Source organism: Astatotilapia calliptera, chromosome 3 (genome assembly GCF_964374335.1).
Source record: "Astatotilapia calliptera chromosome 3, fAstCal68.1, whole genome shotgun sequence".
Classification (NCBI taxonomy): domain Eukaryota; kingdom Metazoa; phylum Chordata; class Actinopteri; order Cichliformes; family Cichlidae; genus Astatotilapia; species Astatotilapia calliptera.
In genome coordinates this window covers 71,960,401-71,980,648 of record NC_137424.1, presented here as the reverse complement: position 1 = coordinate 71,980,648, position 20,248 = coordinate 71,960,401, and the positions used below count along the sequence as shown (strand labels likewise).

General features: G+C 44.5%; 1 protein-coding gene across 1 annotated transcript; it reads right to left on the bottom strand.

Moving 5' to 3' along the window:
- Nucleotides 1-2,504: 2,504 nt before the first annotated feature.
- On the bottom strand, nucleotides 2,505-3,655 carry LOC145425775 (uncharacterized). Its single transcript, XM_080299110.1, has 2 exons — nucleotides 3,366-3,655; nucleotides 2,505-3,212 (listed from the first exon to the last, which is right to left on the bottom strand). The coding sequence occupies exons 1-2, from the start codon at nucleotides 3,459-3,461 to the stop codon at nucleotides 2,832-2,834; spliced, it is 477 nt and encodes a 158-aa protein (XP_080155236.1). The 5' UTR covers nucleotides 3,462-3,655; the 3' UTR covers nucleotides 2,505-2,831.
- Between the last annotated feature and the right edge of the window lie 16,593 nt (nucleotides 3,656-20,248).

Below are 20,248 nucleotides of genomic sequence, written 5' to 3'. Positions count from 1 at the left end.
TGGAAATGTTCAATGTTCATCTCTTCAGCTAGTGAAACTGCTTTTAGCCGAATGGTGACCGTCGAAACGCTTCTCCCGCTCGCTCTTTGCTCGATGATCCACCGCTCGAGTCTTTCCTCCAACTCGGGCCACCTCGCCTTATGTCCGCGGAAACTCAGCTGCGTTTTCTTGACCTGCCGGAGCTTGTTTTCCAGCTTCCTCCATTTGCGAACCATCGATTCGTTAATCTTAAATTCTCTCGCTGCTGCTCGATTTCCATGTTCCTCCGCGTAGCTGATGGCCTTCAGTTTAAACTGTGCTTCATAAGCGTGTCTCTTTGCCATTTTCAGGGTTGTTAAAACAACGATGTCCTGCATAATGCACATACCCGTTCTTTTATACAGGTATGTGCGATTGTCCCGGTATATACGATCAACGCCCACACTTCACCCTTTAACGTTCTCATGGTGTTCTCTACTACGTCCTCCTTACAACACATAGGGCGCACCGCGCTATAGGGCGCGCCGCACTTTTTGAAGAAAATCTAAGACTTTTAAGTGCACCTTATGGTCGTGAAAATACGGTACTATGACAGAAGACACAACTTAAATACACTCAGAGAACACAGGGAGATTACGTACATACAGGTGGGAACACAGCTGGGAGTGATTAACATGACGAGACTAGGGAGGCAAACTGAAAACACTCACATAAGACACAGACCTTCACAATAAAACAGGAATTTACACAAGAAAAGACACAAACTAAGAAACGCAGACTAGATACAGGAACACACGGGCAGAACAGAGTAAACACTAACCAGAGAATTAACAGAACCACAATCACGAAGAGAAAACACAAAACGCTGGGTCAAAAGGACCCAGGATCATGACAGATCTGTCCTCTGCAGACAGAGCAATTCAAGAGAAGCTTTGGCCTCTTATTGATGCAGCAAGGAAAGAAGGAAAAGGAGCTCACTTTGCCGGGGTCCGTGTAATCATTGAAGGGAAAGAGGTGCACCCAACGCTCACTTATCCTGAGGATCAAGCTGCACCTGCGTTGATGGAGGTTTCATGCCCTCCTTGAGGTATAAAGTTACAGGTGTCAAAGGAGTTGACATCGGTCGCAGCAGATGGCCGCCCCTCCCTGAGCCTGGTTCTGCCGGAGGTTTCTTCCTGTTAAAAGGGAGTTTTTCCTTCCCACTGTTGCCAAAGTGCTTGCTCATAGGGGGTCATATGATTGTTGGGTTTTTCTCTGTATCTATGAAGCGCCTTGAGGCGACTTATGTTGTGATTTGGCGCTATATAAATAAAATTGAATTGAATTGAGTTATTTATAATTTTGAGGTTCAGGATAAATGTTAATACCAGTTCTATGTTAATTAAGGGAAGTAAACTGTTCATTATTTTGTGTTAAAGCCGCACTGTCTATATCACTTTGTTCTCTCAATGTCAGGGGTTTAAGAGACACTGTTAAGAGAAAAGCTTTGTTTCTTTTTGCAAATCAACAGAATACTGACTTTGTTTTGTTTTTTTCAAGAATCACTCTGTTATTAAGGATACTGCTTTTTGGAAAACATGGTGGGGCAAGGAACTATGATTCTCAAATGGATCAGAAAGATCGGCAGGAGTTATTACTCTGAAGAACAAATTTAATGGGAACCTTATGCACTCTGAAATGGACTCAGAAGGACACTGTGTCCTCGTTCCATTTTGATTCCAAGGCTGCCCGCTGGAATCGAAATGGAACGAGGCGCAACCTCTCACAACGAACGTAATATGGTCAACACCTTGGAGACGCTTGCAGCTGCTGTGAAGGCTCAAAACAACACCATTGAGCGTATGAGGGGAAACATCAGAGAGAGGCCTGCTCAAAATGAGACCCTTGAGCGACAGTTGGAAAACATCGCGGAACGGATCACTGCAGTTGTGAGGTCTCAGAATCAAAAGAACGATAACACCATGGAACAGAAGTTTGATACCATCATGGGGAGGCTCGCGACTCTCCAACGGGAGATCGAGAGGCCACTGTCGGAGTGTTAAAGAGCAGCCTGAAAAATTCTCCTGGGCTGCTCGCATGGAAATTAACAAAACCAACATAAACACTGCGGATCCCCATCACGGCGCCAGCTGCAGGCCCAAGGCTGGAGCCGAACAATCACTCCCTGATAATGACTGTGTTACGGCTATTCTTCCCATCCCATGCAAGGACACCTGGATTGGCTGGAGGACTGTTTACTTAGCCTGATAGGCCGAAGGACACAGTCTCAGCTAAACTATGGACATGCACACACACACACACTGATAAGCACTCACTCATCCCCCCTCCCTTTCCAACGCCTTCGATGCTTGTGCCCTACCGGGGAAGATAGCAGTCAACTGGACCAGCACAGATGCTGCAGGACCGGATGCGCTGTCTACACCGGCTCTCTCTTACCCTTTACCCGTGTCACAGTCTGGCGAGGGCAGACTGTATGAATTGAAAAAGGACCCAAAATGCAGACTCCAAGGAACAGGGAACAAAACTTGAATGTTAACAAAAAGCGAGCCGTTTAATATGGCTGGTAAAAAAGGTACAAACAAAGGGCAAGGCAAACTGAAGCAAAATTAACACAAACCTAAACTGGGAAATCTAAACAAACAATAAGAAAAACCTAGACAAGAAACTTGGAAGCATGGCATAGGAAACAAAACCACAAAAACAAAGAATCTGAAGCACTCAGTCCAAACACAAGGGCTTAAGAGTCCGAGACCCTGTTTCAGGAGGGCGACCATGATCTCGGCAGAAAAGGAGTTCATGGCGGAGTAGTTCAGGTGGCCGACCTGGAGGCCGATGGCACAGTAGTCCATAGTTCAAGGGTTCAGGGGGTCGGCCATGAGGAAGGCGGCAGTGGCGAAGCAGGTATGGCTGGCCACACTCGGGCGGTTTGGCTCGTGGCCGGCGGCGACGTGGACAAGACCCGTTGGGCGGCTTGGCTGGCGGCCGGCGGCGACGTGGACAAGACCCGTCAGGTGGTTTGGTGGGTTTCCGTGAACAGGCTGTTTTGACAGGCCCCGGAAATAGCCATGCTGGACGTGGCTTGGCAGGCGAGACGAGCAGAGGCGTGGCGTCGACCACTGGCTGGGTCGTGGCAGGATCAGGCGAGGCAGGACCAGACGACGGCGGGGCCGGACCAGGCGAAGCACAGGCAGAAGCTGGGCCTGGCGAGGCTGAAGGCTCTGATGAGGCTGGGCCTGGCGAGGCACAGGCTGAGGCCGGACCAGACGAGGACGAAGACTCGGATGAAGCCGGACCAGGCGAGGCACAGGCTGAAGCTGGACCAGGCGAGGATGAAGACTCTGATGAAGCTGGACCAGGCGAGGATGAAGACTCTGATGAAGCTGGACCAGGCGAAGCACAGGCTGAAGCTGGACCAGCCGATGACGAGGCGGCCGCAGATGGCGGCTGAACGGTCCCCTCGGACCCTCCAGCTGACGAGGCATGAGGCTGGACGGGCTCCTCGGGCCCTCCAGCTGACGAGGCAGGTTGCTTTTCAAGTTGCAGCAACACACAGTCTATAGTGGGTGAAATGAGTTTGTATGAGTTCTCAGACTGAGATGTGGCAGAACCAGGTGAGGCGTCGTCCTCAGGCTGAGGCGTAGAAGCAGCAAGCAGTAGCGCAGCAGGTGGTGGTCCTGCAGGCGTCGGCACAGGAGCCGCAGGAGGTGGTGCTGCAACCACAGGTGGTGAAGCAGAAGGTGGCCAGATGGGCTCCTCAGGCCCTCCAGCTGACGTGGCGTGAGGCTGAACGGGCTCCTCGGGCCCTCCAGCTGACGTGGCAGGAGGCTGGACGGGCTCCTCGGGCCCTCCAGCTGACGTGGCAGGAGGCTGGACGGGCTCCTCGGGCCCTCCAGCTGACGTGGCAGGAGGCTGAACGGGCTCCTCGGGCCCTCCAGCTGACGTGGCAGGAGGCTGAACGGGCTCCTCGGGCCCTCCAGCTGACGTGGCAGGAGGCTGGACGGGCTCCTCGGGCCCTCCAGCTGACGTGGCAGGAGGCTGGACGGGCTCCTCGGGCCCCCCAGCTGACGTGGCAGGAGGCTGGACGGGCTCCTCGGGCCCTCCAGCTGACGTGGCAGGAGGCTGGACGGGCTCCTCGGGCCCTCCAGCTGACGTGGCAGGAGGCTGGACGGGCTCCTCGGGCCCCCCAGCTGACGTGGCAGGAGGCTGGACGGGCTCCTCGGGCCCTCCAGCCGACACTGGAAAAGGCTGCACAAACTGCACCTCAGCCCCTGGCTCCAACCTGGCCTGGATCTCGGTCCCACAGTGGCTTAGCTGAGCCTCATGGCTAGCACTTCCAGTGCAAAATGTCTTATAATTTGGCTTCTTGGAAGCAAAGTTCGTAGCATGATCAATACACAGGGATGCTAGGTAATTGTGCAGAGGGATAAGATATTCCGTGGAAGACTCGGCCGAAATATTCTCAGTCTTAGCAACATCAAAATCATAAACAGTCTCATTATAGCCAGGCTCATGAACTGGTAAGGCAGTGTTAGTTTTAATATCCTCCTGAGAAAAAACATGAGGAGCCAAAATATAGTCACTCACTTTCGTTTGTGGTGAGGAGCGTCGGTGGCGCGCACGCCACTTTTTCTTGAGAGTGGAAGACGGCGGAGCAATGGGTGGAAGTCCCTGGTAACTCCGGGGACCCCCGAGAGCCAGTCGAGTCCCACGGAAAGAGTGCTCGTGCTCTGGAATGAGCCATGGCTTCCACCGGAGCTCCTCCTCCAATATAGCGCTGAATATTGACTGACGTTCGTCGTAGTCCAAATCTATGGCGTCCAGTGCTTCCTCGCACTGGACCGTGGCAAGAGTATGGCGAGACTGTGATGAGGGCGTGGAAACTGGTGAGCTGAAAGGTGGTGACGCTGCGGCGAATCTCAGCGAACCGACACGAACACACTCAGGTTCCGGAGGCAGCAATGGAGATGACTGATTGTGGGGTTGTTGAGACTGGTGGGTGCTGGAAGCCATTTCCTGACTCGACAGTTCCTGGGCCTGCAGCATCTCTTTTACCCTTGTAAAAGCATCCACTATAGCAGGTGAGCCCGGGAGCTGAAGGAGACAGGGACCCCTCTCCATAATAGCTTCCGCAACGTTGACCATCACAAGCTTGCTCTTCAAATCGGGCGCTGTAAGGACGCAGTCGAGGATCGCTTGGATGCGAGCCATCTCCTCCAGACACTCGGTGAGAGCTGAATCTGCTGGGTCCATGACTGGTCAGGTCGTTCTGTCACAGTCTGGCGAGGGCAGACTGTATGAATTGAAAAAGGACCCAAAATGCAGACTCCAAGGAACAGGGAACAAAACTTGAATGTTAACAAAAAGTGAGCCGTTTAATATGGCTGGTAAAAAAGGTACAAACAAAGGGCAAGGCAAACTGAAGCAAAATTAACACAAACCTAAACTGGGAAATCTAAACAAACAATAAGAAAAACCTAGACAAGAAACTTGGAAGCATGGCATAGGAAACATGGCGTGGACAACAGACGACCTGACAATCACACACTGAAAACAGAGGACTTAAATACACAGGAGGTGATTAGGGGAAGTGGAGACACATGAGGAAACAGCTGGCACACATGAACATAATGACGTCACAGTGGGAGAGTAAAACTGAACATGATGAACACAGAACACCAGACCTCTTCACAATAAAACAGGAAACATAATGAGACATAGACATGACAACCCGAACTTGACAACGTAAGACACAGACATGAAACGCATGAAGAGCAGGGGAGATTTAACATGGTTGGAAACACGAGGGGAAAATAATAACTAGAAACACTTAGGCATAATAATACAAACTTGATAACATAAGACACGCAGCATGAAACACGAAGGGTGAGGGGAAGCTTAAATACAGGGGAAGAAAACACAAGGAGTCTAATAACCAAATGAACTTAGATAACCTAATGAACAAAATAAACTCAAACTTAAAACGCTGGGTCAAAAGACCCAGGACCATGACAACCCGCCCCTGTTGCTTGTCTTGTGTTTCTATGGTGTATTGATAGTCATGTGCTTTTGTGCTGAGGTGTTTTTTCTGTTATCAAACTGTTCTCCCACTAGGAGCTCAGTCTGAGTGGAGTTTTTTTTCTCCTCCTCTTACCTCATGTAGTGTATTTCCGTTGTTTTTTCCTATCAGCCTACCTTTCTGACATGTCTGCCCAACTTGTGTAAAGTTGGTCAGAAGGTTCCTTTGTGAGTGCGCATGTGCCATTAGCGTGCTGCCTGCTGTAACCCTAATTTCCCTCGGGATGAATAAAGTATTCTGATTCTGATTAATGATTGTCAACATTGATGGTACTTCTTCTTCTTGCCAATGTGTATGGTTTCAGAATGACTTCTTATTGGATGCCCTTGAAACACGCTTTTTATAATGGATTGGATTTATATAGCGCTTTTTCAAGGCACCCAAAGCGCTTTACAATGCCACTATTCATTCACTCTCACATTCACACACTGGTGGAAGCAGCTACAGTTGTAGCCACAGCTGACCTGGGGCAGACTGACAGAAGCAAGGCTGCCATATCGCGCCATCGGCCCCTCTGGCCAACACCAGTAGGCAAGTAGGGTAAAGTGTCTTGCCCAAGGACACAACAACCAGGACAGAGAGCCCGGGGATCGAACTGGCGACCTTCCGGTTACAGATGCGCTTCCCAACCCCCTGAGCCACAGTTTTTGTTCTGGTTATCCAAAATACCCTAATCTCCTGTTATTAGTTGGAGGCGATTTTAACATTGCTCCAGATCCTTCACTAGACAGATGGCCACCTAGCTCAAATAATTCTCTGACCTGTTGTTTAAATACATTTATGTAAAAATTTCATTTAATAGACATTTGGAGAATTAAAAAACCCTAAAGCCAGACTATTTACATGGAGTAACAAATCCAACTCTTCTAAATCCCGTATTGACTCGTGGTTAATATCTGATTGCTTAAATAGGAATAATGTTATAGCCAATATAATGCCAACTCCACTCACGGACCACAAATCGGTATCACTTCAGGTCTTTTTCAATACTAATGCTGCCCAAATTTGCAGGAGCTGCTACTGGAAACTTAATAACTCCCTTCTAAAACATGAAAAAGTGATTGAAGATATTTTGTCATTAATCGAACATTTCTGGGATAAAGCCCTAACCAGTAATCTCTACTGTCAAAATTGGGAACTCTTTAAATTTGAAGCCGGTAAATATTTAAGAGAGTATGGCTCATCTGCAGCAAAACAAAGAAAAAATAAAGATATTAATGTAATTACTAGGATATCTGCTCTCACTCAGATCCCACAAGAGTACCTATCTGAAGAAGATAAAACTGACTTAGCTTTGCAACAGAGTAAGTTAAATGATATCTATAAACTGAAAGCAGAGGGAGCCTTTGTGAGATCAAGGAGAAGATGGTTAGAAGAAGGTAAACAACATTCATCCTGCTTTTTTAAATGAGAGAAATCTCATTCTAAACTTAGTTCTGTTCGGAGACTTAATATTGACGGTATTATAACTGATGACCCCCGAAGAGTCTCCACCTATTGCTCCAATTTTTATAAAGATTTATACAAGTCAGAGTTTGATTAGAGTGCTGCTCTGAACTTTATGGAACAAATTCCTGATGTGTGAACAGTAAAAGAAGATCAGATGAGTTTCTGTGATAGGCCGATATCTATTAGTGAAGTGCTACCTGCTATTCGACATCTTAAACGTAATAAATCCCCAGGAACCGAGGGCTTAACCTCTGAATTTTACATTACTTTTGCAGATCAACTGGCTCCATTTCTTCTTAATGTATACATTGAAAGTCATTTAAATCAGTCTCTCCCCCCCACTTTACCACAAGCTCTGTTAACCCTAATCCCAAAACCAAAAAAAGATCCCACTTATGTTGACAATTGGAGGCCAATTTGCCTCCTTAATAATGATTATAAAATCCTAGCTCAGACCTTTGCCAAAATACTGAAAGCTGTTTTGAATTATATTATTGAGGAAACTCAGTCTGACTTTATGGCTAACAGACACATATCCAACAACATCAGACTTGTTTTTGACCTAATTGATTATGCAGATTTGTGTAGGGATGCTAGCTTTATCTTATTCGTAGATGTCTGCAAAGCGTTTGATACGATTGAACATGGTTTTATTTTTCAGGCTTTTTACAAATTTGTCTTTGGTCCTTACTTTCAGAATGCAATTAAAACAGTGTACAAAAATGTAAATTGCTCCATCAAACTACAAGCAGGTACAGTGGGGCAAAAAAGTATTTAGTCAGCCACCGATTGTGCAAGTTCCCCCACCTAAAATGATGACAGAGGTCAGTAATTTGCACCAGAGGTACACTTCAACTGTGAGAGACAGAATGTGGAAAAAAATCCATGAATCCACATGGTAGGATTTGTAAAGAATTTATTCGTAAATCAGGGTGGAAAATAAGTATTTGGTCAATAACAAAAATACAACTCAGTACTTTGTAACATAACCTTTGTTGGCAATAACAGAGGTCAAACGTTTACTATAGGTCTTTACCAGGTTTGCACACACAGTAGCTGGTATTTTGGCCCATTCCTCCATGCAGATCTTCTCGAGAGCAGTGATGTTTTGGGGCTGTCGCCGAGCAACACGGACTTTCAACTCCCGCCACAGATTTTCTATGGGGTTGAGGTCTGGAGACTGGCTAGGCCACTCCAGGACTTTCAAATGCTTCTTACGGAGCCACTCCTTTGTTGCCCGGGCGGTGTGTTTTGGATCATTGTCATGTTGGAAGACCCAGCCTGGTTTCATCTTCAAAGTTCTCACTGATGGAAGGAGGTTTTGGCTCAAAATCTCACGATACATGGCCCAATTCATTCTGTCCTTAACACGGATCAGTCGTCCTGTCCCCTTGGCAGAAAAACAGCCCCATAGCATGATGTTTCCACCCCCATGCTTCACAGTAGGTATGGTGTTCTTGGGATGCAACTCAGTATTCTTCTTCCTCCAAACACGACGAGTTGAGTTTATACCAAAAAGTTCTACTTTGGTTTCATCTGACCACATGACATTCTCCCAATCCTCTGCTGTATCATCCATGTGCTCTCTGGCAAACTTCAGACGGGCCTGGACATGCACTGGCTTCAGCAGCGGAACACGTCTGGCACTGTGGGATTTGATTCCCTGCCGTTGTAGTGTGTTACTGATGGTGACCTTTGTTACTTTGGTCCCAGCTCTCTGCAGGTCATTCACCAGGTCCCCCCGTGTGGTTCTGGGATCTTTGCTCACCGTTCTCATGATCATTTTGACCCCACGGGATGAGATCTTGCATGGAGCCCCAGATCGAGGGAGATTATCAGTGGTCTTGTATGTCTTCCATTTTCTGATGATTGCTCCCACAGTTGATTTTTTCACACCAAGCTGCTTGCCTATTGTAGATTCACTCTTCCCAGTCTGGTGCAGGTCTACAATACTTTTCCTGGTGTCCTTCGAAAGCTCTTTGGTCTTGGCCATGGCGGAGTTTGGAGTCTGACTGTTTGAGGCTGTGGACAGTGTCTTTGCCGCTGTGTCTTTCATACAGATGATGAGTTCAAACAGGTGCCATTCATACAGGTAACGAGTGGGGGACAGAAAAGCTTCTTACAGAAGACGTTACAGGTCTGTGAGAGCCAGAGATTTTCCTTGTTTGAGGTGACCAAATACTTATTTTCCACCCTGATTTACGAATAAATTCTTTACAAATCCTACCATGTGAATTCATGGATTTTTTTTTTCACATTCTGTCTCTCACAGTTGAAGTGTACCTCTGGTGCAAATTACTGACCTCTGTCATCATTTTAGGTGGGGGAACTTGCACAATCGGTGGCTGACTAAATACTTTTTTGCCCCACTGTATATAACCATTTAAATCTATTTACAGAACAATCAGGTGTGCTGCATCAAATAAAAAGGCACACAAATTATTTGTGCCAGTCCAAAAAATGTAGTTTGTGTTCAGTATATGACAGAGGAGAACAGCACAGGCTTAAACCCTGCAGGTCTGACAGCAGCAAAAACTTTGCTAAATTACTAATGGAAAACATTGACCAGGCAGCTGTGATTGAGAAGCAATGTCCATCCAGCTCTTTTCATGGTTGTTGTAGTCGTGATAATTTTGTGAGGCCACATTGAAAAGCCTTGGATATGGAAGCGTAGAGCTGCCACCCAGGCAAAAGAAAAATAGAAAAGTATGTTGTTCTAACAATATACCTTTCACGTTTGAACAATATAATATCACGTTATTACAATACACAGAATTATCACGTTCGTACAATATAAATCCATCACCGTCTTTCTTGTCTTTTCCCAGAGTAACAGCGAAACAGGAGGATTTATTGGCTAGCACTGCTTAGCCTTGCATGCGTTCTTATTTTAAACTTAATCTGGAATTCATTGCAAACTGTTTGTGCGGGATATGAATGACAAGATTTTGTTTTTCTACAAGAGTTAGTAAAAAAACATCTCCAGTGTGATCACATCTTCTTGCCAAACATCCGCAGCTTTGCAGTGTATACAGCACTATAATGACCAGACCTAATTCTTTTGAAAACCACACATCTTTCCACAGGTCTCAACTTCATCAGACATCACATAGAGACAGAGCTGGATGATGCCAGCGCAAACAGCAGCCTAACCGACTAAGATGCTGGATCCATGGGGTCAGGAAAGCCAGAAGCAGGGCTGGAGAGGTACCTTTCATGGCCATTCACTGGAGGTGTGGATCTATTGCATGACATTCCTCACATCAAGAAGCTGTTGATCAAAATCAATACAGCTCTTCCTGCATCTGGAGCTTGTGAAGGACTTCTTAGTCATGTAGGACTCCTGTTCACTGCTAAACAGTCACAGCTTCACAGAAAGAACCTTGAGAGCAAACTGCTGCTGAAGCTTAACCATCACCTCACTGAGTGAAGAAATAGCACATTTTTGCTAAATATGCAAAAATAGATGCACACCCATACAACTTATGGTAAACTGAGCTCATATGTATGTACATACATATGTATGTATGTACATATGATGAAGATGCCTCGTTCTGTTTTCTCTGAGGCTGCTATTTAGTTTTGTTTGTCTGATAGCAATTATTTATAAAATAAATTGGACATTTCAAACAGTTCGTTGCTACTTGAGTAGTCTTTTCACCAAGTACTTTTTTACTCTTTCTCGAGTAACTTTTTTGACGACTACGTTTCACTTTTACTTGAGTAATAATATTCAGTGTTGGGGAGTAACGGAATACATGTACCACTGTTACGTATTTAAAATACAAAATATGAGTAACTGTATTCTGTTACAGTACCGTTTAAAAAGGTGGTATTTAGAATACAGTTACGTTGTTGAAATAAATGGATTACACGGCGGTATTTTCCTGTTTCATATTGTCACGAGTCAGGACTGTTTGCGTTTTGTTTGACAGCTACGTTCTGTTGTTCCAGGCGGTAGCGCTCTCTCTGCCACAGTGTGTTTCCTGGGTGAGAGAGTGCCTTGTTGTTGTTGTTGTTACGCTAAGCTAATAGGCAGATCGTTACAGGCATAGCCCTAAAGAATGTAGCCTCATGGGCAGTGTAATCAGTACTGCAGGGAGAATGGACTGCCGTTATGTCTCTGTGAGCGCGAGGAGGGCGTAAAAGGAAATGTACGAGCTGTCATCGAGCAGAAACGGGAGCTGGAAGCATGTAAATATAATAATAACCACTTCAGCCAAGAAGAGTGCCTGACGAGCCCAGCTGTTAGTAAGCTATTAAGACTCGACTGTACGCTGTGTTCCTGTTTTCCTCTGAAACAATAAGTTCGGTTGGAGCAGTCTTTCAACGCCTCTCTCTGTCTCTCGCTGGCAAAGTTGACCCAGACAACAAAGTAAAGCTAGTTTTAGGCTACGAGCCCAACACGGAATCCGACATAATAGCCAGAGGTCCCTTTACTATGGTTCGGAGCCGTAGACCTTCAGTAATAGTAATAAATCACATTTATGTAGTTGTAAACAGTACGATGATATATTAAGTAATCCAAAGTATTCAGAATACGTTACTCTCATTGAGTAACGTAACGGAATACGTTACAAAATACATTTTGGGGCATGTATTCTGTAATCTGTAGTAGAATACATTTTAAAAGTAACCTTCCCAACACTGATAATATTTTAAAGTAATGCTACTCTTACTTGAGTACAATTTTTGGATACTCGACCCACCTCTGCTAATTACTGATTACTTCCCCCCAAAAGTAATCCCATTACTTTACTGATTACTTATTTCCAAAAGTAATTAATTACTTAGTTACTTTTTAAAAACATGATTTACAACCTGAATAGGTAATGTGGGAATTATATAATTTTTATATTATGTTTATTCTTTTATATCCTTTTTATTAAGCTTTGAGCAGTGGCAGTTGATGAAAACATTTATTCAATTAATTAAACATATAATCATGTTATTACACATTGCACATGTGCTCATGATAGAGTTAAGCACTCAGTCCTGTTAAGGTCGGAAGCTTCGTTCAGCGTGATGGTCTGAATTGATATATTGAAGAAATGACTTGGAGTGCTGTGAATGAATGCACAACATGCTTACATACACACAGACATTAAGTACAATTTCTAGGGTAAAGGTGAAAAAAGTCTTGCTTTGTCTCTACTTAGCAACTAGTGATGCGGGAGGGGCTATAGATAAGCATGCCATGAATAAGTCTACAGGAATCATCCGGAGAAGCCAGACAACCATATAGGACAAAATGCTGTTGAACACGGAAACTTGTTTAACTGTCACTAATTATAATCTATGCATGTGATATTCTTTCCGACGCGAGAAGGGGCGTGAACCCTGACATAATAAAACTATTCTGAAAGTATGTTTTGACGGGAGATCCGTGTTGAGCTGTGCATCTTCCCACACATGTGTTTAATAAAATCATTGTTTTGACGCCCTTGGACCAGTCGTTTGTCTCACACCTCAATCACGAATTGGGACAGTAATAAAGAAGTAGATCATTCAGCCCAATTCAACTTTTTTTGCATAATCTATCATACAAAATATAATCAATTGGAAAAGTCTCTTTTTAATACTTGTTTTATTAGTTTTAATCTTTTAACTTTATGCATCAAGCAAAAATTTAATTATATGCAACATTCTCTGACTGGAAGAAATTTGTTTAACATTTAAACCTATTTTCTGCACATTCCAGCACATAAAATAATTTTTTTGTGTGTTTACACTCAGTCTTTCAAATTGATGCAAGTAAAACACAGCAGAAAATAAATAAAATCAAAGACTCAGCGGTCCTGTTGCTCTGTTTCACCTGTAAAGTAGGAGTGGGGTAGGCGGAGGTTTGCCCTGGTGCAGGTGTGCCGCAGCAGTCAGTGGAAGAATCCACGAGTTTCTCTGTAAATTTCCCATTAAGTGGTAGCGCACTCAGTGCTTGCTCGGAAGTTTGGGTTTTTTTTCGCTGTAAAAAGAAGCTTTCTTCCCACGAACAACGGACGCTAATGTTTTTGTCACTTTTTATGGAATCAAACACAAAGTAAGGTCAGTACTTCCATGCTTTAAATGCTGCACGCTCATACTCTCTCCCGCACTCGATATATTATCCATTGTTGATCTGCACACAGCTGTTGTCATGAATGTTGCACTCGCTTACGTCATTTTCATGAGACGTTCTCACACAAAAAATCATGGTTTTAGTAACGCAGTAACGTAGATGCTTACGGGAAAGTAACAGTAATCTAATTACCTTTTTTTTGCAATAGTAATCCCTTATTTTGCTCGTTCCTTGAAAGAAGTAATCAGATTACAGTAACGCATTACTGCCCAACTCTGGTGAAAGAAGGATCAGCTTTATTTCAGATTTGAATTTCAGTTTGTGATAATTCTGTTCTGTTTGTGATTACAGGAGCTGCCCTCAGATTCTGACCTCAGCACCACCCAGTGATAGCAGACAGATCATCCATCATGTTCACATGTTAACAGCAAAATTAACTGATGAAAACAGTACAAAGGTTAAAGTACCACATGTGCTGTCAGTGAAAGCTGCAGCTGTTTTATTGATAAAGTTAAAGACAAAGAATTCATCATCCATGTCACTTTGTCACTATATGTCAGCATTAACAGGATCTCAGTTTGGTTTTTCACAAAGCTGCTGATCTCAGACCTGCACAGCTTCTGTTTTAAACACTTGATGTACTCAGCTGCATGACACAGTTAAATAAAATCTGATGAAGGTCAAAGGTCGTCATTTGTATGTCGAACTACAAACTTGTGATCTGGAATTCTTTCACAGTTTTTGCAGATAGTCTGTTATTTACCATAAAGTGATTAAGAGGTATTTGTATCAGAGTAACCAGAGAGGATCATATATTTTTAAATATATAACTTTCTACAGGACTGAATATAATATCTGTATGTAAAAGTCCGGAGCCTCTGGGGAGTATCTAAGTATTTATAGCATTACACAGACCAAAGGTATCATCACAGTGTTCATGAAATGCTGGGTTTATCCATCTCCTGGGAGTGCTGAAGATTTCCCTGTGAGGGAGCTGCTGGTGAAGATCATGAGTCCTGCTTGATCCATGCGATGAGCTTCAGTCTTCCTGGTGTTTCTTAAATAAAGCCTCTCTCAGTGGGTCAACAGAACATCTGGCACAGGACAGCTGTGATGAAAGAAAGGGAAGAAGTTTCTCCGAACCTCTGGACCCAGGAAACCCAGCTTAGTCCTCATGGTCTCCCTCACTAGTTTCTCCCCAGCGTGAATGTAGCTATTGATATAATATGGACTCTATTATTAAATGAAAAGAACAAATTAGACTACACCACTGAAACCTGCTGCTGTTTTTAAAGTTTCCATGTTACCAGGACGTAGAGGGCTCTGAAGATTTAAACAGCTTTAGATCCTTTACACTCACAGTCTTAAATGTTAAAATCTCAAAGGACAGCATTACATCGCTACACATCTGCATCTTGCATCGCTAACTAGCTAGCAACAAGGCTCCAACCCATTGTGTATGCTAGTGGCTAATCTAGCAAACAAATTAATAACAGAGTGATTTTAGATGTTTTAGAACTATGAGATGATAAGTTGCGTGCCTTTTTCATAACAGTTACATGGTTGTATTTACCTTAATTGAACGAGTCGTCAGTCGCGGTAAACCCATCAGCAAATAAACTGGAGCAGCCGGGCTACGTAAAAAGTGTAGGGGGGGGGGCGTATGTGCGGTCACGTCAAGACACTACTGCGCAGACTCTGGCTCCAAAAATGCAAGATGGCAGCCTCCACAAGCAGGATATTTTGGCTTCATTTTTGGACAATGGGAGGAGGTGTTGTTAATGTTTGCTACAGTCATAGGGAGAGACCAGAGGCGGCCGCCGGTCCGCTTCTTACTGAACTTCAGGTAAGAAGTTATGACCTGCAGTCGATCTGGGTCAGATATAAACCAAGTTTAGGTGTAGTTTATTTTTGTTGTGCTGACTTTTTATAGTTACAATAACGCGTCCTGTGTACTAGCTAGCATGACGGAGTTTGTATACGGATGGGCGGGTTCTATGATGTTACTGATAGTGAACTTTATTTTATTCATAAGGCTAGTTAGTAAAGTTGCCAACTGTCCCGTAAAAAACCTAATTGTCTCGTATTCAGAGAAAATATTACGTGTTTTGTATTGAGGCGAAAAGGAACAGTTAGTCCCGGACTTCAGTTAGAATGGAAAAAGACACAAAGCTGGAGTTATTCTGCATCTTTATGCCGTCAGCTGCCTCTTCTTCTCTCATTCTCTCCCCTCGGCTTTTCTCTCTTATTCGTTTATCGTCCACTTTGCGCTAGAAAGAGGACACCAGCAGATGTCGCGCTAAACAACAGCAGCACGTTTAAGCAGCTTGATCAGCTGATGTTTGCTGGAGCCACAGCTGTAAAAGCTGCTGTTGATGATATTGGTTTGATATGTGGTGAGAAGGAAACGTGAAGATGGAACCAGGAGATGTCCTTATTGAATCATCAGAGCTGAACAGGTTTCTGAGAGACAAATAACACCAGGATCCTTTTCTACGTAGCTGACAGCTGGTAACTGTGCAGGGGCGGATCTAGCAAAGTTTTGCCAGGGGGCCAGGTAGGGCATTAACAGGGAAAGGGGGCACAAAGAAATACTTTTCTTTCTTGTTCTCTTTTAAAATGTGTAACTTTTAATAAATAATTATCTGAACCAAAGTTTTATCTGATGTAAAATGTATAGAAATCATACATATACCAAGAAGACAGTGTAAATCACTGTCACAGCTGTGTTTGTTTTCATTCAAAGGCTTTATGGCTTTAATACCTGGTGGGCCGATATCCAGTCAAAATGCCCAGGGTAATTTTTTGTCGCAGTCCAGACCTGACTGCAGTGATTGTTTTTGGTACTGTGATGGCTGCACTTACAGCCACACAGTGGTAATACCCACCATGTTAGTGTAGAGGCTTATAAGTAACATTGCATTCACATTTCTTTCTTTAAATATAGGAATTAATTTACAGGACAATAAATAACTGGTTTTGGTTTAGTTAATTCATATATCCACATAACGCTGCATTCTAAAATAAGTGCACACATTTTAGTTTACACTGTTATGTATGATTAATCTTTTGTTTTCTGAGTTACCTTAGCTGCAGCTGTTCCAGTCCCTTGATTAAGGAGCCAAGAGGTGGAAAAGGGGCGGAGCGAGCTTTAAAGGAAGGCTACAAATTGGTTCACGCCATAACTCAGGACCATGGGGGGGGGGGGGGGGGGGGGGGGAATTGGAGTTCATTATGTTTGGTTTAGTTAGGTTTTGTGTGTTTTACCCCTTTTCCTGTTTTTGTGGGCTGATCAGCCACTATTTAAGTTTCCCCTTTGTCTCGTTAAGTGAGGTCAGTTTGTTTGAGTTATCAGTTGTGTTGTCAACTTTGAGTAGAGTTTTGTTAGTTTGACCTCTTTTATGGGCCCAAGATTTTGATTCTTTTTGCATGAGCTAACCAATTATGTTTTTTGGGTTAAATAAAAAATCATTTTTTGGACTTTAACCTGTGCCTAAGTTTCCTTCACTGCTCGGTCCATCACAAGTGGTGTCAGGAGTGGGATCAGCAGTTGAAGGCACAGGATTTTTTTTTCTCTTTTTTCCCCTCTTCACTCATCAAGCCATGCACAGAATGGGAAGGAGTGGCAGAGGAGCAAAAGGAGATTGTCAAAACCAGCCAGTTGGAGTGGTAGAGCAAGTAGAAGGAGGAGAGGAAAATGGAGCCTCTGGAGGGGTGGATAGTACTGAGAGCCAAGGTAAGGAGCCGACAATGTCAGAACTGGTTTCCATGCTTCGTTCTCATATGGGTCAGCAGGAGGCCCAGGAAGCAAGAAGAAGGGAGGAGTTTACCCGCCAGGAACAGCACTTTAGAGCACTGCAACATCAGTTTCAGCTGTTGCAGGTAGAAGTGCAAGCTCGTACCTCCCCGGTCCCTGAGCCTCAAATGGAGGTCTCTGAGCCTCAAATGGAGGAACTTGAACAACCAGAGTCAGAGTCCTTTGAAGAGGAGGATCCTCCCTGTGCTGGCTCCAGTAATGAGCAAATACATCCTCAATCAGGTCAGTCTCGCTTTTATGAACCCAGGCTGGAAAAATTGACAGAGGAGGATGATATTGAACATTTTTTAACAACATTTGAACGCGTGGCTGTAGTTTTCCGGTGGCAAAAAAATGGACTGGGTTTTTCATCTGATTCCTTTACTCACTGGCAAAGCAAGAGGTGCGTATGTTCATATGGATATGGATGACTCTCTAGACTATGACAAAGTTAAAGCAGCTATTCTTCAAAAATATGACATTAATCCTGAGACATATAGACTGAGATTCCGTTCACTGGAGGTAAAACCTGATGAGAATCCAAAAGAACTATATGCAAGATTGAAAGAGTTACATGAGAAGTGGGTGAAGCCAAAGGGAAAAACGGTGTATGAGGTTAGTGAAATATTAATTTTAGAACAATACTTGAGAATGCTGTCTCCTGAGTTACAGATATGGATTAAAGAACGCAATCTAAACTCTGCAGCGGCGGCTGCAGAGCTGGCTGATGTGTTTGTGGCAGCACAGAAAAAAGGACAGTCATGGAGCCTAAAGTGGAGTTTGAGAATGGTTTCAAAATGACCTTAGTTGAGGTTGATGGGAAACCATTAAAGGCCCTTGTTGACTCAGAAAGTACTCAGACTCTTGTGCACCGAGACTTTGTACCCGCAAATAAAGTTAATGTGGAGACAATTCCTGTTCGCTGCATTCATGGAGATGAGAGGTCATATCCAACAGCAGATCTGTACATCAAGGTACAAGGACAAACGTATATTCTAAATATTGGTGTTGCAGAGAATCTGCCATTCCCAGTAGTGCTGGGTCGAGATCTGCCTGTGTTGTTTGACTTGCTGAATCCTAGTCATACATGCAATGTTGCAGTAACAAGAGCTCAAGCTAAGAAGAAAGAGGAGTCCCTACACCCACTCCGTGCCTTGCCCTTCTATGATGCGGATATAGAGACTGCACCCGGGAAGTCTCGTAAGTCACGTGGACAGAGAAGGCAAGAGAAGTTTCTACATACTGCTGTTCGAGAAGCTCCTAGCACAGAGCCTGAGTTACCTTTGGGTTTCAAAATCCCTGTTAATATTATTGAAATGCAACATGACGATCCATCTCTAACATCTCTGTTCCAGAAAGCTGCAGAGAGGAGCCAAGGGACTGAGCAAGAATTGAACAGCAAGGGGGAGTTTCTGCTGAAAGATGGCATTCTGTATCGTCAGCAGGGTTCAGCATTGCAGTTGGTGGTTCCTAGAGCAGTCCAGAAGGTGGTGCTCTCCTTAGGACACTCCATTCCATGGGCTGGCCACTTGGGAAAGCACAAAACCATGGCCCGCATTAGAAAATATTTTTATTGGCCTGGTGTGCGCTCAGATGTAACACTGTTCTGTAAAAGCTGCCCTCAGTGCCAGAAGTCTTCTCTTAAAATCCCCTCCAGAGCTCCTCTCCAGTCTCTACCAATTATCAGCACTCCATTTGAACGGCTAGGAATGGACATTGTTGGTCCTCTAGAAAGGAGCAAGGCAGGCAACCGTTACATGCTGGTTGTGACAGATCACGCTACAAAGTATCCAGAGGTCTTTCCTTTGAGATCAATAAAAGCCAAAGCAGTCGCCCTCTGTCTCATACAGTTCTTCTCAAGGGTTGGTTTTCCTCGTGAGATTCTTACTGACCGTGGCACTAACTTTATGTCCACTTTGTTGAAGCAGGTGTACCGGCTCCTTGGGATTAAGAGCCTGAGGACAACGCCATACCACCCTCAGACAGATGGCCTAACAGAGCGCTTCAATCAGATTCTGAAACAAATGTTACGCAAATTTGTCAATGAAACTGGTACAGACTGGGATCAGTGGCTCCCCTACCTCCTCTTTGCATATAGAGAAGTACCCCAGGCTTCTACAGGTTTTTCACCTTTCGAACTATTGTATGGCCATGAGGTACGAGGCCCCTTGTCTCTTCTAAGGGAGACTTGGAAGGGTGACCAAGAAAGATCACAGGCTGTCAATGTTGTCTCTTATGTTGTCCAGATGCGGGAACGGTTGGAGAAGATGACGGAGCTGGTCCAAGCCCACAAAGCAGAAGCACAGCAGCACCAGAAGGCCTGGTACGACCAGTCAGCTCGGCAAAGTCCTGGTGAGAAGGTGCTGGTGCTTCTTCCAAGTGATGACAGTAAGCTGTTAGCAAAGTGGCAAGGGCCATATGAGGTCCAAAAGAAACTTGGACAAACAACCTATAAGGTCGCTATTCCAGATCAGCCCCGCTCCAGCAGAGTACTGCACATTAACCTGCTTAAGGAATGGGTGGAGAGACCAAAAGCAGATGTCTTTCTGATCCGGGAGGTTTCGGAGGAGGAGGAAGTGGATGATCAGTATCTGCCAAAACCCACTCCTCAGGACCTGGATCTAAACCATCTTCCTGAGGAAAGACAGGCTCAGGTGAGAAACCTGTGTAAATTAGATGTGTTCAGTGAAAATCCTGGTAGAACGGACATTGTGGAACATGACATTGTGTTGAAAGATGGAGCTTCTGTGAGGAGAATGAGTTACAGGATACCTGAGCGTCTATTGATCCCGTTGAAAGAGGAGATCGACCTGATGTTGTCACTAGGAATCATTGAAGCCTCGAAGAGCGAGTGGTGCCACCCGGTGGTCCTGGTGCCAAAGAAGGATGGCAG

Excerpts from the sequence above, each read along its gene's own strand:
- LOC145425775 (XM_080299110.1), bottom strand. The coding sequence starts at position 3,461 with ATGCCTCGTCAGCTGGAGGGTCCGAGGGGACCGTTCAGCCGCCATCTG. Across the intron at positions 3,213-3,365 it reads TTCAGCCTGTGCTTCGCCTG|GCCCAGCCTCATCAGAGCCT; the intron begins GTCCAGCTTCAT and ends GTGCCTCGCCAG.